Below are 13,439 nucleotides of genomic sequence, written 5' to 3'. Positions count from 1 at the left end.
TTTTTTTCTTGCAGAGTTTTTAACTTGTAGAATAAAATACAAGGATTTCTTTTAAAAAATATAACCGAAACATATTGGGAAGGGGCTGACTCTATGACTAAATTAATCCAGACCACAACCAGTGAGTTATGGAAGCACAGGGAATCAACTCTGTCCGCAGTGTCCAGCCAGCTATCCGTCTGTCCCATGATGAAGTTACTGCCTTGCCGGTGTTTCCGCTAAGATGCTTTCAGATCCACGGGGAGTGGTCCCATCCATTTGTACAGTTCAAGGAGTAAGGAGATGCAGTTCAACAAGGAGAGAATTAGTCTAACCAAACAAGTGAGAATGTCACAGGTAGAGAAAATAAGATCCCCCCCCCCCAAGTTTAACAAAAATTGTTTCCTAATGTTAACATAAAATATTTTCATCCCCACACTTATGCATCATGTCAACGGCTGTCATATTCGTGCCTACCTGTCCGCCGCATAACCCAAGGTGAAGGCTCCGGCCAGAAAGCCCAGGTTTAGGACGGCTTGTGTGAGGTCCAGCATCCAAGCATTGACACACACGAGGTCAAACTGGGAAAACAAAGGAAATGCATGGGAGTCACGTGACCATGCTTATCCTCAAGACATCTGGTCTTCTGTCTAGATCTGTGATCGTTAAACATTTTTGCCCAAACACTCCTTACATTTTTCAAACGTTTCACATGCATATTTTTATATTGATAGTAAGGGTTTTGGTTTTGTTTTTGTTTCTTGGTCAGTTTCAATAACTGGCGAAGATGTCCCCACTGTCTCCAACAGTCTAAATACTGAAGCCACCGGACACCTACCATCACCCAGTAACAACCAGTTCCTCAGTGGTCTCAGTCTGAAGTCGATCTTTTTTTCTCTTTGAATTCTTGTTTTCATTCCCACCTACTTACATCCTCGTATCATAAGCAGAACATATTTTATTGTGTTTTGTGTCAGTGCGTATTGCATCGACCGTGAGGTACACAGATACTTCTGTGTGTAAAAACCATATATATAAATTGACATTTAATTACAAATTTTTCCCTGTGACAACGTCTCGAAATATTTGCATCCTTTCTGGTGGGGTTATAATTACAGTTACTAGACTGCAACAGATGCAAATAGAAAATGTAGGAATCTTGAAAAAGAATTATTGCATAGGGGTAACATTTTGTTGGAAATGCGGCTCTCTGTTTCTAGAAGAATGTTAAGAAAGCCTGGGGTTTTCCAGCCAGTTCATGTCATCTGGGGAAGAAGACTGTTTATTACTAGAGTCAGTTATGGCTAAACATCAATTCTGCTCCATTTTTCATTTTTATAAATATACATGCCAGGAAAACATATGTGTATAAATAAATTATTGAGAACTGAGAGAGTTTTGTTACAGCAATGTTACTCAATTCTTCTGCCTCCCTCTCAGCTACGTGCCAAGACTCACAGAGCAATCTATCACCAAAATTAGTTTTACTTGCCTATTAACCAACATGCCCTTTTCAGTCCTACGCTCTTGCTGCAAGGAAAGGAGACCGCCACACTTACAAAAGTTGTTGAATCAAATCATTAGGCTCAGTTATTTTCTTTCCTCATGATCTTCTTCATACCAAAACCAATAGCCCGAACTGTCCCACTAGTTCATTCCCCACAGTTTTTTTTTAAATATGAAATTTATTGTCAGATTGGTTTCCATACAACACCCAGTGCTCATCCCAACAGGTGCCCTCCTCAATGCCCATCAGCCACTTTCCTCTCCCTCCCACCCCCCATCAACCCTCAGTTTATTCTGACTTTTTAAGAGTCTCTTATGGTTTGCCTCCCTCCCTAACTTTTTTCCTCCCTTCCACTCCCCCATGATCTTCTGTTAAGTTTCTCAGGATCCACATAAGAGTGAAAACATAAGGTATCTGTCTTTCTCTGTATGATTTATTTCACTTAGCATAACACTCTCCAGTTCTATCCACATGGCTACAAAAGGCCACATTTCATTCTTTCTCTGCCAGGTAGTATGCCATTGTATATATAAACCACAACTTCTTTATCCATTTATCAGTCGATGGACATTTAGGCTCTTTCCATAATTTGGCTATTGTTGAAAGTGCTGCTATAAACATTGGTGGGAATGCAAACTGGTGCAGCCACTCTGGAAAACGGTGTGGAGGTTCCTCAAAAAATTAAAAATTGATCTACCCTATGTCCCCACAGGTTTTAGAACATCAAGTCAGTGCATCATAGTGAGACGGGAGAGAGGTAGGATTCCTTTAGCCAAGTGGGAGAAGGACATTTAGGAAAAAGGACCCGCGTCCTCATCACACGCATACTCTCAGGCAGATCCGTTCTGGATCTACACGAGCCGAGGCTCTGACAATGGAGTCCCTTCAACGTATCCAGACCCTCCACCCTGTGAACGAATGGCTTTGCATACCTCCAAATGGCTTGCCCACCCCAGCTTGAGGATCGCTCATAAATACACATTCATAAGCAAACTGTCACATTTATTTACGGAACCCGACTTCTTGTCTTGGTTCCACAGCTAATGACCTGTCACTTAACCCAGCTGGGGAGAAAATGGGAGAATGGTAGCTGGCTCATGTCACAGAGTTGCTGAGAAGATTTACGGAGATTAAAAAGTAAAAAGATTTCCATATATGCAGAGGATAGTAATTTTGGTAACTTAAAGTGAGTTTTATCATCCATTCAGGTACTAGTTTCTCAAGGCATGGCAGTTTGACTATAAGTAAACTTGCAGACGATTAAAATTAACTGAAATAATTTCCCACTGGAATTAACCATGCAGAGAATGCAGTTAGAGGACAGCAGCATGCAGAAGAATGAAAATGAACCCCTTTCTTCCACAACACACGGAAATAAATTCAAAATGGATGAAAGACCTAAACGTGATATTTGAAGCCCTGAAAATCCTAGAAGCAGGATTACAGGCAGTAATTTCTCTGATGTTGGCTGTAGCAACATTTTCGTAGATAGGTCTCCTGAGGCAAGAGAAACAAAAGTAAAAATAAACTATTGGGGCTTCGCCAAAATAAAAATTTCTGCACAGTGAAGGAAACAATCAACAAAACTATAAGACAACCTACTGAACGGGAGAAGATATTTGCAAATGACATATCCGATAAAGGGCAGTATCCAAAATATATAAAGAACTGATACAACTCAATACCCAAAAAACTAATAATCCAATTAAAAATTGGCAGAAGACATGAACAGACATTTCTCCAAGGAAGACACAACAGATGGCCAACAGACACATGAAAAGACGCTCAACATCACTCATCATCAGGGAAATGCAAATCAAAACTACAATGAGATATCACCTCACACCAGTCAGAAGGGCTAAAATCAAAACCACAAGAAACAAGTGTTGGCGAGGATGTGGAGAAAAAGGAACCCTCTTACACTTTGGATGGGAATGCAAACTGGTGCGGCCACTGTGGAAAACAGTATGGAGGTTCCTCAACAAGTTAAAAATAGAACTATGGAAGCAGTCCAAGTGTCCACGTATACATGAATGGATGAGGAAGATGTAGTATATATACAATGGAATATTATTCAGCCACAAAAAAGGAAATATCTTCATTGGCAACAGATGGAGCTAGAGTGTATAATGCTAAGTGAAATCAGTCAATCAGAGAAAGACGAATACCATATGATTTCATGCATGTGGAATTTAGGGAACAGGACAGAGAGAGAGAGAGAGAGAGAGAGAGAGAGAGAGAGAGAGAGCATGGTACCAGAGGAGTGGTGGGTGGGGGAATGAGTGAAGTAAGGGACGGGGATTAAGGAGTGCACGAGTCAGGATGAGCACTGAGAGATGCATGGAATTGTTGAATCATTATTCTGTACACCTGAAACTAATATAACACTGTATATTAACGACACGGGAATTAAAACAAAAACTTAAGGGGCCCCTAGGTGGCTCAGTCGGTTAAGCGTCCAACTTCCGCTCAGGTCATGATCTCCCGGTCTGTGAGCTCGAGCCCACAAGGGGCTCTGCGGACAACCTGAAGCCCCGCTTCGGATCCTCCCCCTCTGCCCCTCCTCTGCTCGCTGTGTGCATGTGTGCACACGCTCTCTCTCAAAAATAAAAGGAACATTTTAAACAATTTGTTTAATTAAAAAATAAAAATAAAAACAAATAACGCAACAAGGAAAAAAGCATATCAAACAGGCAACTCAGCTGCCAGAGAAAACACTGTGCTTCGGGAAAAGTAGCAACCAATGTCAAATACAAGTTCCCCGAGAGCGGAAGTCGCCTCCTCCAGCTGTGCTGCAGGTACCGGGGTTAGCTGGGGGCGCAGGCAAGCTCTGCACAGATGACACGGCAAGGCCCAGCAAGAGCTATCCTTCCAACGAATTTGTGCAGCTGCTTTTGAATTGCACGAACTAAAATGCTCCCCAAATATTCTTTAAATCCACGAAAGATTCTCCAATAGAAAACTGATGATCTTTTTCACCCTCCCGTAAGAGAAACTATCAAAAAGTGTTTTTTCATATTTCGTATTAAAATATTTTTCCTTAAAATTTTTTTTAATGTTTATTTTTTTTGAGAGAGAGACAGAGAGAGAGGGAAACAGAATCTGAAGGAGGCTCCAGGCTCTGAGCTGTCAGAACAGAGCCCCACGTGGGGCTCAAACCCACAAACCGTGAGATCATGACCTGAGCCAAAATCGGAGGCTTAACCGACTGAGTCACCCAAGCACCCCAAAATAAATGTTCTTCATGCTTTAATTGAAAATAAATGTCTAAGTGGTTAAAGTTCTGTGATGACATTTTCTAAAGGACTGTGATGCCATCTGGGCTACGTGTTGCCCGCTCTTTGTGCTTTATTCTGCATCCCAGGGGATGGAGGTGTGGAAACTTCATTTTCCCAGAATACCTTGCCAGCAAGGCTCCGAGTTCTGGTTCCGCCAGTGGGGGAAGGGGGAGGTAAGTGCAAGATCAGAAGGCTGGAAGCAGGTAGTGGGCTTCTGCTTCTGGATATGGCAGCAGCTCCAGCTCGAACCGTGGCAGTGACAACAGTGGTTGGTGGCTGAAGTCAGCCAGCATTTCTAACCATGCCCTGTCCACGTCGGAGCAAAGGGGCACTAGGCCCACGGGCACTGTGAGCACTGTAATGCCCCACACAGGGCAAGGGATCTTCAGGCACTATCCTTCCTGATCTCTCCCATCTGTGCTTTTCTAGCCCTTCCAAAGCAACTCAAATCCAAATCCTTTTACTAAATCCCTTCCTGCTTGAGATACCTCACCTGGTTTCTGCTTTTATGATGGGAGCCTGCTATCTTTCAAAAGTACAAAATAAATTAAATCATGTACCTGTCAGGAAATGCACACAAGCACACATACACTTGTGTTTCCAGTACGGGGACAAACACAGCAGGGACAAGCATTCAGGGGCTTGGTTTTGACTCTAACTCATAAATTCTGGAGGCAGCCTGCCTCCTGCCTCCTGGGCCTGGCGCTTGCTACATCAGCTCTTAGCTCACACTGCCTGCTACCACAACAGCTCTGGGTCTGTGATATGTTTTCATGTTTAAAGAGAGGTCAGCAGGCACGGAAGCTGATGAGCTTCGCAGGCCATGGACTTTTTCCTACAATAAAGTACTGAAAGTTTGTTGTAGTTCCCAGACAGACCTAAAACCTACCTCTTGTCAAATTTACCCAAGTCTGAATCAAAGACACACGTGTTTATGTCTTTCTTCTAAGGCAATTTATCAAGAGCAAATGAGACATTTCTTTTTTTTATTTTTTGAGTCTACACAAAGACATTTAAAATTATTTTTAAATACTCATAAGTCCATGTGTACCCATTCTGTTAGTTACTAATCTTCAAAATCACCTTTACACAAAGAGAATTTACTCCCTTTGGACTCAAATAACTATTCATGTAATGTTGAAAGAATCACATTCCTTCATTTCACAGAAAGCACAACTCCAGCTTTATTAGATACTTTTGAAGGGCTTCTAGACCTAGGGATGTTTCTTAGCATTTCCTCGTTGTTACAATCCAAATAGACATTCTGTTAACTTCAGCTACAATGATAAAATGCTGGGACGAGTTACCATTCAATACCTGTTACAGTTTTGATATCTAAGTCCCCTTTAAGACTAGAGCAACAGAATATCTCCACTATACAAAGGTCAAAGGCAACAAATTAGGTACAAATAATGCAGGTATGCAAAAGACTTAGAAAGTCAGAGGGGGCCTGCCTGCTCCTTAAGCCACAGAGAGTGGATCTGGATGACCAGCTGCTGGCTTTTCTGCAGATGTCTCTAGAACAAACTGTCATGTAAGAGGGTCAAGGTTAAAGGCCATCACAGCATCTGACTTCAGTCACGTCCGTGAGGAAGAGCCCTCATTAGCTTTTTGTACTGTTGTGGGAGAAAGGGAAATCTCTGATGTCAAGTGACCAGACATATGTGCCTGTGTTTCGATTTTCTTTTTCTTTCTTTCTTTCTTTCTTTCTTTCTTTCTTTCTTTCTTTCTTTCTTTCTTTCTTTCTTTCTTTCTTTCTTTTTTCTTTCTTTCTTTCTTTCTCTTTCTTTCTTTTCTTTCTTTCTTTCTTTCTTTCTTTCTTTCTTTCTTTCTTTCTTTCTTTTTCTTTCTTTTTTTTACTGTTTGCGTTTTCTAAGGATGAGTGCTAAATTGAGCCATTCCTAATCAACTTTTTGTTCAAAATCAGTGGCCACTAAACTCTTCATCAGTGTTAACAAAAACATCAAACGTACCTTTGATTTGACATCAGGTATGGGGTGCCCCTGGCTAAAGGTAGCCCTGGCCAATTACATGTCAACCTCCATGGGCGGGTGCCATTTCTTTTTTTCTTTTTCTTTTTTATTCTTGAGAGAGAATATTTCATTCTTGAGAGAGACAGAGCATGAGTGAGTGAGGGAGGGGCAGAGAGAGAGGGAGACAAAGAATCTGAAGCAGGCTCCAGGCTCCGAGCCTGACGCAGGACTCAAACCCACGTACCATGAGATCGTGTCCTGAGCCGAAGTCAGGTGCTTAACCCACTGAGCCACCCAGGTACCCCGGGTGGTTTCCATTTCTAATCAACACCAAGCCACCCTAACAGAATGATTAAAAACTGTTGTAATCGTAAAGAGAAAAATGTGGGTTGGGCCTCCATGAGGGGAGAGGATACCATAAGTAATTCTAGTCATAATGAACATTTCTTTCACGTGATCTGCTGGCCTATATGGGCCTCTTAACATGGAACAATGAAAGCTTTTCTGGTAGGTACGAACCATCACAATGAACTAACTGCAGCTGCTAGAAACCCAGGCAGCTTCCGGGGGCGTGCTCAGCCTGGCCTCTGCCTCTGTGAGCAGCTTAGTACCTAGGTTGGAGAGCCAAGGTCAATGTAGGTGAAGCAGCTGTGGAACAACTGAGATCAGGGCTGAGAGTGATGGGCCACGAAATGCGGGAGGGCCTCAGCAGAGGAAATGGCAGGTGGGCCCAGAGCAGTCAGTTACAGAAGAAGGTGGGATGTAACAGATCCTTCGGCCATGAGCTGGGCTTAGCAGGAAAAATGGGAGAGAGGAAGGGTACTGGAGCAGAGTGATGGCCAGACCAGGGCAGGGGCCATGAATGCCGGTGAGGTTCAGCTCTGCCTGCAGCACGTGGGGGTGCTGAGCTCAGATCCTAAGCTGGGAACCACCTGCCTCTGTCCCACCCAATAGGGCCCAGGGTGGGCCCAGGGCGTGGCACAGTGAGTTTCTTTCTCAGGAGACCAGAGACATCAGGGGAATTCAGGACAGAGGGAGGAGGAAGTTCTAGAGGACAGAGGGAGAAGCTGCAAGGTCACAAATGGAAAGGCCCAGAACAGATGTCCTGGCCCCAGGACAGAACACGATTCCGGGGAGATGAGAGCAAGACCAGGACGGAGGGGAACCTGCGATCTGCCACGGGTCTGGCATGAGGAAGCACCAAATTTGATTAACAGGTTAATATAAGCTGTTACCTAAGCTGTCCTCCAAGGTTAATAACGGCCGCGCTTTAAGGTACGGCTAAGCATATCGCCCTCAAGATAGAATGAGCAGGTGTTCTTTCAGTACATGGCTTTTCGTCTGGGCTTCTGAAGTAAAGAAAAATACAAAACCGAATTTACCTCAATGGTAATAATGCCTGGTTGTCGCGACTCGCCCTCTAATCTTAGGAGCTCAAACCGTTCTGCCTTTTTGTGGAGAAGACAGGCTGTTACTTATCTTGAAATGTTGATGATTTCTTTAAACGACTGAATGTCCACAGACAGGAGGAGGACGAGAGGCTCTGGGTGTGTGTGTGCACATCTAAGGGCAGAGGAACCGCAGGCTGGGGTCAGCCAGCCTGGTATCTGGTCTACCATTGCTAGGTGTGTGGCCTTAACATCTTCAACCCTCTGTGTCCCCATCTATAAAACGAGGTTAAGGACAGGACTAATGATACCAACGAAATAAACTATGTAAAGTACTTCCGCCAATGCTTGAGACATCTTAAATGTCTGATAAATGCTACCTCTTGCATTAGGATTAGTGATACAATGATAATGATAATAATCCATAGCATTACCAGTGGTCTTAAAATGTGCTTTTCCACACTGGCTGCCCATTAGAATTACTGGGGACAACTGAAAAAAAATGTCTAAGGCCCCTCCAGACCAATTCAGTCAAAATCTAGTCTAGTGATCTGCTGAGGTCGAAACCCACCGGTTCTCAGCTCTGTAAACACCTGCTGGGGGATAATGGACTTTTGCCACTTTGCCACTACTTTTGCATATTGTACCGGATTGAATAGGGCCCCTCCCCAGTTTTTCCCAATCTGGAACTTCAGAATGTGACCTTATTTGGAAGTGGGGTCTTTGCAGGTGTAATTAGTTGGAATGACGTCATACTGGATCAGAGCGGGCCCTAATCCAATGACGGGTGTCCTTACACGGAGAGAAAACGGAGACGCAGATGCACGCAGGGGGAACAGCCTGGGAAGGCGTAGGCAGACACTGCTCAGGATGGCCAAGCAGACCTGTGTGTTCACTTGCCAGGGCCGCCATGGCAGAGTGGGGCCTAAATGGCAGAAACTTATTTTCTCGCCAATCTGGAGGCTGAAAGCGTAAGACCACGGTGTCCACAGGGCTGGTGAGGCGGCTCCTTGACTTGTAGACGGCCACCTTCTCCCTGTACCTTTGCGCCGGCCTCCTCTGTGTGTCTGTGTCCTGACCGCCTCTTCTAATAAGGTCACCTGCCATTTGGATGAGAGCCCACCCTGATCGCTTCATTTCAGCTTGCTTTGCCCTTAAAGATTCTGTCTCCAAATACAGTCACAGTCTGAGGCACATATGAATTCAGTGGGGGCGGGGGGTGATGGCGGCTATATCTCAGCCCGGAACATCTGACGTCAGATTTCAGACTTTTGGCCCCCAGAATCACGAGAGAAGAATTTTTGCTGTTTCATATAACCCACTTCGTAGTAATGTGTTATGCCCGCCCTGGGAAACTAATACACGTATCAATCAGGATATTTTCAAAGTTTTTGTATAAAATGAAGGATTAAAAAAAAAAAAAAAAAAGACAGCTCTTCCTTCCTGGTCCTAACTCCTTGGGATGCATGGGTGAGCTGCATCCTGGATCCGGATCCGCACAGCTCGGTGGCCCATCTTGCTGGTGGAGGGCCCCGGAGAAAGCGTGGATCCTTCTCTCACTGGGGGGGCCAGCCACCACTGCTGCCTGGGCCGAGGGGCTCAGGGTGGAGGCCTTCTGTGTGCAGGTGGCCAAACGTGCTGGCTCCCCAGGCAGAGAGGGCTTGACATCTCAGACAGAAGGAACGGAGGCCTCTTGGTTCGGACTGACCGATGGGAGGTGGGAGACGGGAAGAGGGAGGAGGGAGGAGGGAGGGGTCCCACCCTGCCATGGCTGCTCTGAGATGTGGGCGGTCCACGCGGCCTCAGGGGAGACACTGAAGGCTGAGCACGCGCAGTGTTTGCTGTGGAGCTGTGGCCGGCCTGGGGTTCCATTCCCTTGGATTTGCCCTCCCCCCTTTGCTTCCCCCCTTCACTCCTCCCTAGCTGGGGCTGCGGCTCCTGATGGAGAGTCAGTATGCAAGCTCTTGTCCCAGGCTCTGTTATTTAGGGAACCCAGGTAGAGGAATGCTTCACAAGCAGCTCATGATCCTTTCAACAAGCACTACTCTGTTTTAAATTCACGACTCTGTGTGGAGGGGTCTATTCAGAATGAAACATCCTAATAGGCGAGTTGTGAGTTCGGTGCAAATAGTGCCACGGCTCCTATTTTCCACGAGTTAAGCATCCTTAGCTGCCACCTTGATTGAGTACACTTGCATCCAGAAGGAAAGATCCATCCAAAGTCTCATCCAGGCGCAGCTATTTTAGACTTCACTCTCTGGACTCTCGCGCCTTCCCTGAGGGAGCCAATTCCAACCAGGTTCAGGAGTCCATCCTCAGAGCCAGGCTTACCAGCAGGTCCTGTGGCCACACACCTGGTATTACCAGATGCGCCCCTTTCCAGAAAGGGCGGGACATGATTTAAGAACTGAGCCTCCAGCCTGGCTCCGACCCTCGGGGTACGAGCACCTTCAACACCGGGAGCAACAATGGTCAGAAAGGAACACGTATCTGACCTGCTAGACCCACGGAATAGAAGAGCCCCTTGGCAGAATTACAGAAAAGTGCCTCGGACTCCACATGCAGGACACAGGCCAGGCTGGCTTCTGCGGACCCACCCCCCACGTGCTGCGAACAGGTATGGGAACTGTCAGTCAAGGAGCTCTGTCCTCCCTCACCAAAGCCACCACATGGCCCGAGGCGGGTTGAGCTGAGGATTAAATGATGGAATCAACATTTACTTGCTCGACACTCCGTAGACACTCGGCAGATGCTTGTTCACCGACTGGTCCGGTCAGTTATTCCAAGAAAATGGTAGAAGGAGCTCAAGACTGGTACAAGACTGGTTAAACAAAATGGCTCATGGCTGAAGCTCAGTGGTACAGAACCAAGTCCCGTGACTTCTTAACCAAGCGAGATTATGCGTGTACAATCTCAGATACTTCAGTAGGTCACCTGAAAATGAATGTTCTGGGAAGATGAACAAAATCACCGCACCTTGGTAAATCGTTCTTTTTCTAGTATTAAGTGACCTAACACAGTGGTTCTCAAAGCGTTTGGACCAAACAGCAGCAGCAGCAGCATCTGGGAGCTTCTGAGAAACACAAGTTCTTGGGGTCTACCATAGACCCGCTGAATCAGAAACTCTGGGGTGGGGCCCAGAAACCCGCATTGGACCCAGTCCTGCAGGGGATTCGGCCGCGCACTCAAGCTTCACAAACACGGACTCTGACATCCTGTTTGCGTTAGTAAGTCTGCAACCTGGACGCTCTGATGCGTACAACTGGCCGCCTTCAGGGAAGCCAAGCTATCACCATGGGCTTCTTTTTTTTTTTTTTTTTTTTAATTTTTTTTCAACGTTTATTTATTTTTGGGACAGAGAGAGACAGAGCATGAACAGGGGAGGGGCAGAGAGAGAGGGAGACACAGAATCGGAAACAGGCTCCAGGCTCTGAGCCATCAGCCCAGAGCCCGACGCGGGGCTCGAACTCCCGGACCGCGAGATAGTGACCTGGCTGAAGTCGGACGCTTAACCGACTGCGCCACCCAGGCGCCCCTCACCACGGGCTTCTTGAGAGAATGCGGGGCCCTGTATCAATTTTGTGTAGGGCCTCGGTTCTCAACTGCTATGTGACACATTACCACAGACCTAGCAGCTTCAGTCAACACCCGCTCGTTGTGCCACAGCTCTGGAGGTCAGAAGTCTGGACAGGCCTGGGGGCGGGGGGTGGGGGGTGGGGGGAGTTCTGAGTGGTTGGGTGGTAGGTGATCTTGTTTTCGTACGTTTTTGTGTGCTTTCTTAATTTTCTCTCCATTGAGTATGTATTATTTTTATGTATTTTATTTGAAAAACATAAAATTAGGGGCACCTGGGTGGCTCAGCCTGTTAAGCAGCCGACTCTTGATTTCAGTTCAGGTCATGATCCTGGGGTCATGGGATTGAGTCCTGCGTTGGGCTCCGTGCTATCCGTCTGCCCCCCTCCCCGCTCATTCATGCATGCTCTCTCTCTCTCTCTCTCAAGAAAAAGAAAAAGAAAACCATAAAACTACATCCACCTCTGAAAAATTGTATACTGAATATAAAGCCATATATTAGAAGGTTGGGGAAAGACTTTGGCTGAGGGAATAATGTAACCATGGCAAGGGGAAGAGGGGAGAAGGGGCCTCTAGAGTTGGGAGCAACTATCTATCAAAGGCTGGTATGGGGTCGAGTGGGGAGCTCTTCCTGACAATTATGTTTGAGATAATTCAGAAGGGAATTAGAGATGAGTGAGGGTTGGGCGGGGAGAATGTCTTCTTAAAAGTCTTTCAAGAGGGGGGCACCTGGGTGGCGCAGTCGGTTAAGCGTCCGACTTCAGCCAGGTCACGATCTCGCGGTCCGGGAGTTCGAGCCCCGCGTCGGGCTCTGGGCTGATGGCTCAGAGCCTGGAGCCTGTTTACGATTCTGTGTCTCCCTCTCTCTCTGCCCCTCCCCCGTTCATGCTCTGTCTCTCTCTGTCCCAAAAATAAATAAACGTTTAAAAAAAAAAAAATTAAAAAAAAAAAAAAAAAGTCTTTCAAGAGGGGCACCTGGCTGGCTCAGTAGGTCAAGCACGTGACTCTTGTTCTGAGTCATGAGTTCAAGCCCTAGGGTGGGCACGGAGACTACCTAAAGGAAAAAAAAGTTTCTCAATAATATCCAGTTTCACTTGAAATGTAAGCAATAATTAAAGATGCAAAAACACAGATCAAGAATCTCTCTCAAAGTAGAGCTAAAGCCCTAATGCCTAAGGCAAGTTCCCACTCTTACCTCTGGCAAATCCAGTTCTGGGAAGTGAGTTTTCATGGCAGAATGCAGCTCTCGCTCACTGCCATTCCTGGCTGGTCTGTAGCCTAACGCTCAGGCAGAACTGGGGTTTTGTACACGGACCCTGTGATATTATCCCTCCGGTCTCTGGGGCACAGTTTGTGTTCAAGCTTTGTCCTTTCTCTCCTTGGGACTGGGTCATCTCTACTGATCTACCTTCAAAATAACTTATGCTTCCTTCTGCCCTCTCCAATCTCCTACTGAGCCCATTTAGTGACTGTGTCATCTCAGTTATTGTACCTTTCAGCTCTAGAATTTCCTTTTTTTCAAAATTGTTTCCATTTCTCTATTGAGATTATCTACTCATTCGGTATTAAGACCATTTTTCCTTTAATTCTTTGAACATCACACAATTGCCTGAACGTACTGACAACAGCCACGTTGAAGTCTGACTACTTACTGACACCCAGGACCACTCAGAGTCAGTCTACTGGCTTCCCTTCTCCACCCCAACCACCCCTGGCATGATCGCCTTTCCTGTTGCTCTGC

General features: G+C 45.9%; 1 protein-coding gene across 3 annotated transcripts in view; it reads right to left on the bottom strand.

Moving 5' to 3' along the window:
- SLC22A3 (solute carrier family 22 member 3) overlaps nucleotides 1-13,439 on the bottom strand; it is a 118,447-nt gene that overhangs the window by 73,918 nt on the left and 31,090 nt on the right. For all 3 annotated transcript variants that reach the window (XR_006717701.1, XM_045500210.1, XM_045500209.1), the window contains exon 2: nucleotides 457-560. Coding sequence is in view for 2 of the 3 variants with exons in the window: in XM_045500210.1 (XP_045356166.1) it covers nucleotides 457-560 (104 nt within the window). In the remaining variant the exon portion in view is untranslated. The remainder of the gene's footprint in view (nucleotides 1-456; nucleotides 561-13,439) is intronic.

The sequence above is a fragment of the Leopardus geoffroyi genome, chromosome B2, assembly GCF_018350155.1.
Source record: "Leopardus geoffroyi isolate Oge1 chromosome B2, O.geoffroyi_Oge1_pat1.0, whole genome shotgun sequence".
Taxonomy (NCBI): Eukaryota; Metazoa; Chordata; class Mammalia; order Carnivora; family Felidae; genus Leopardus; species Leopardus geoffroyi.
The sequence above is the reverse complement of the archived record's forward strand: the minus strand, read 5'-3'. Positions and strand labels throughout refer to the sequence as shown.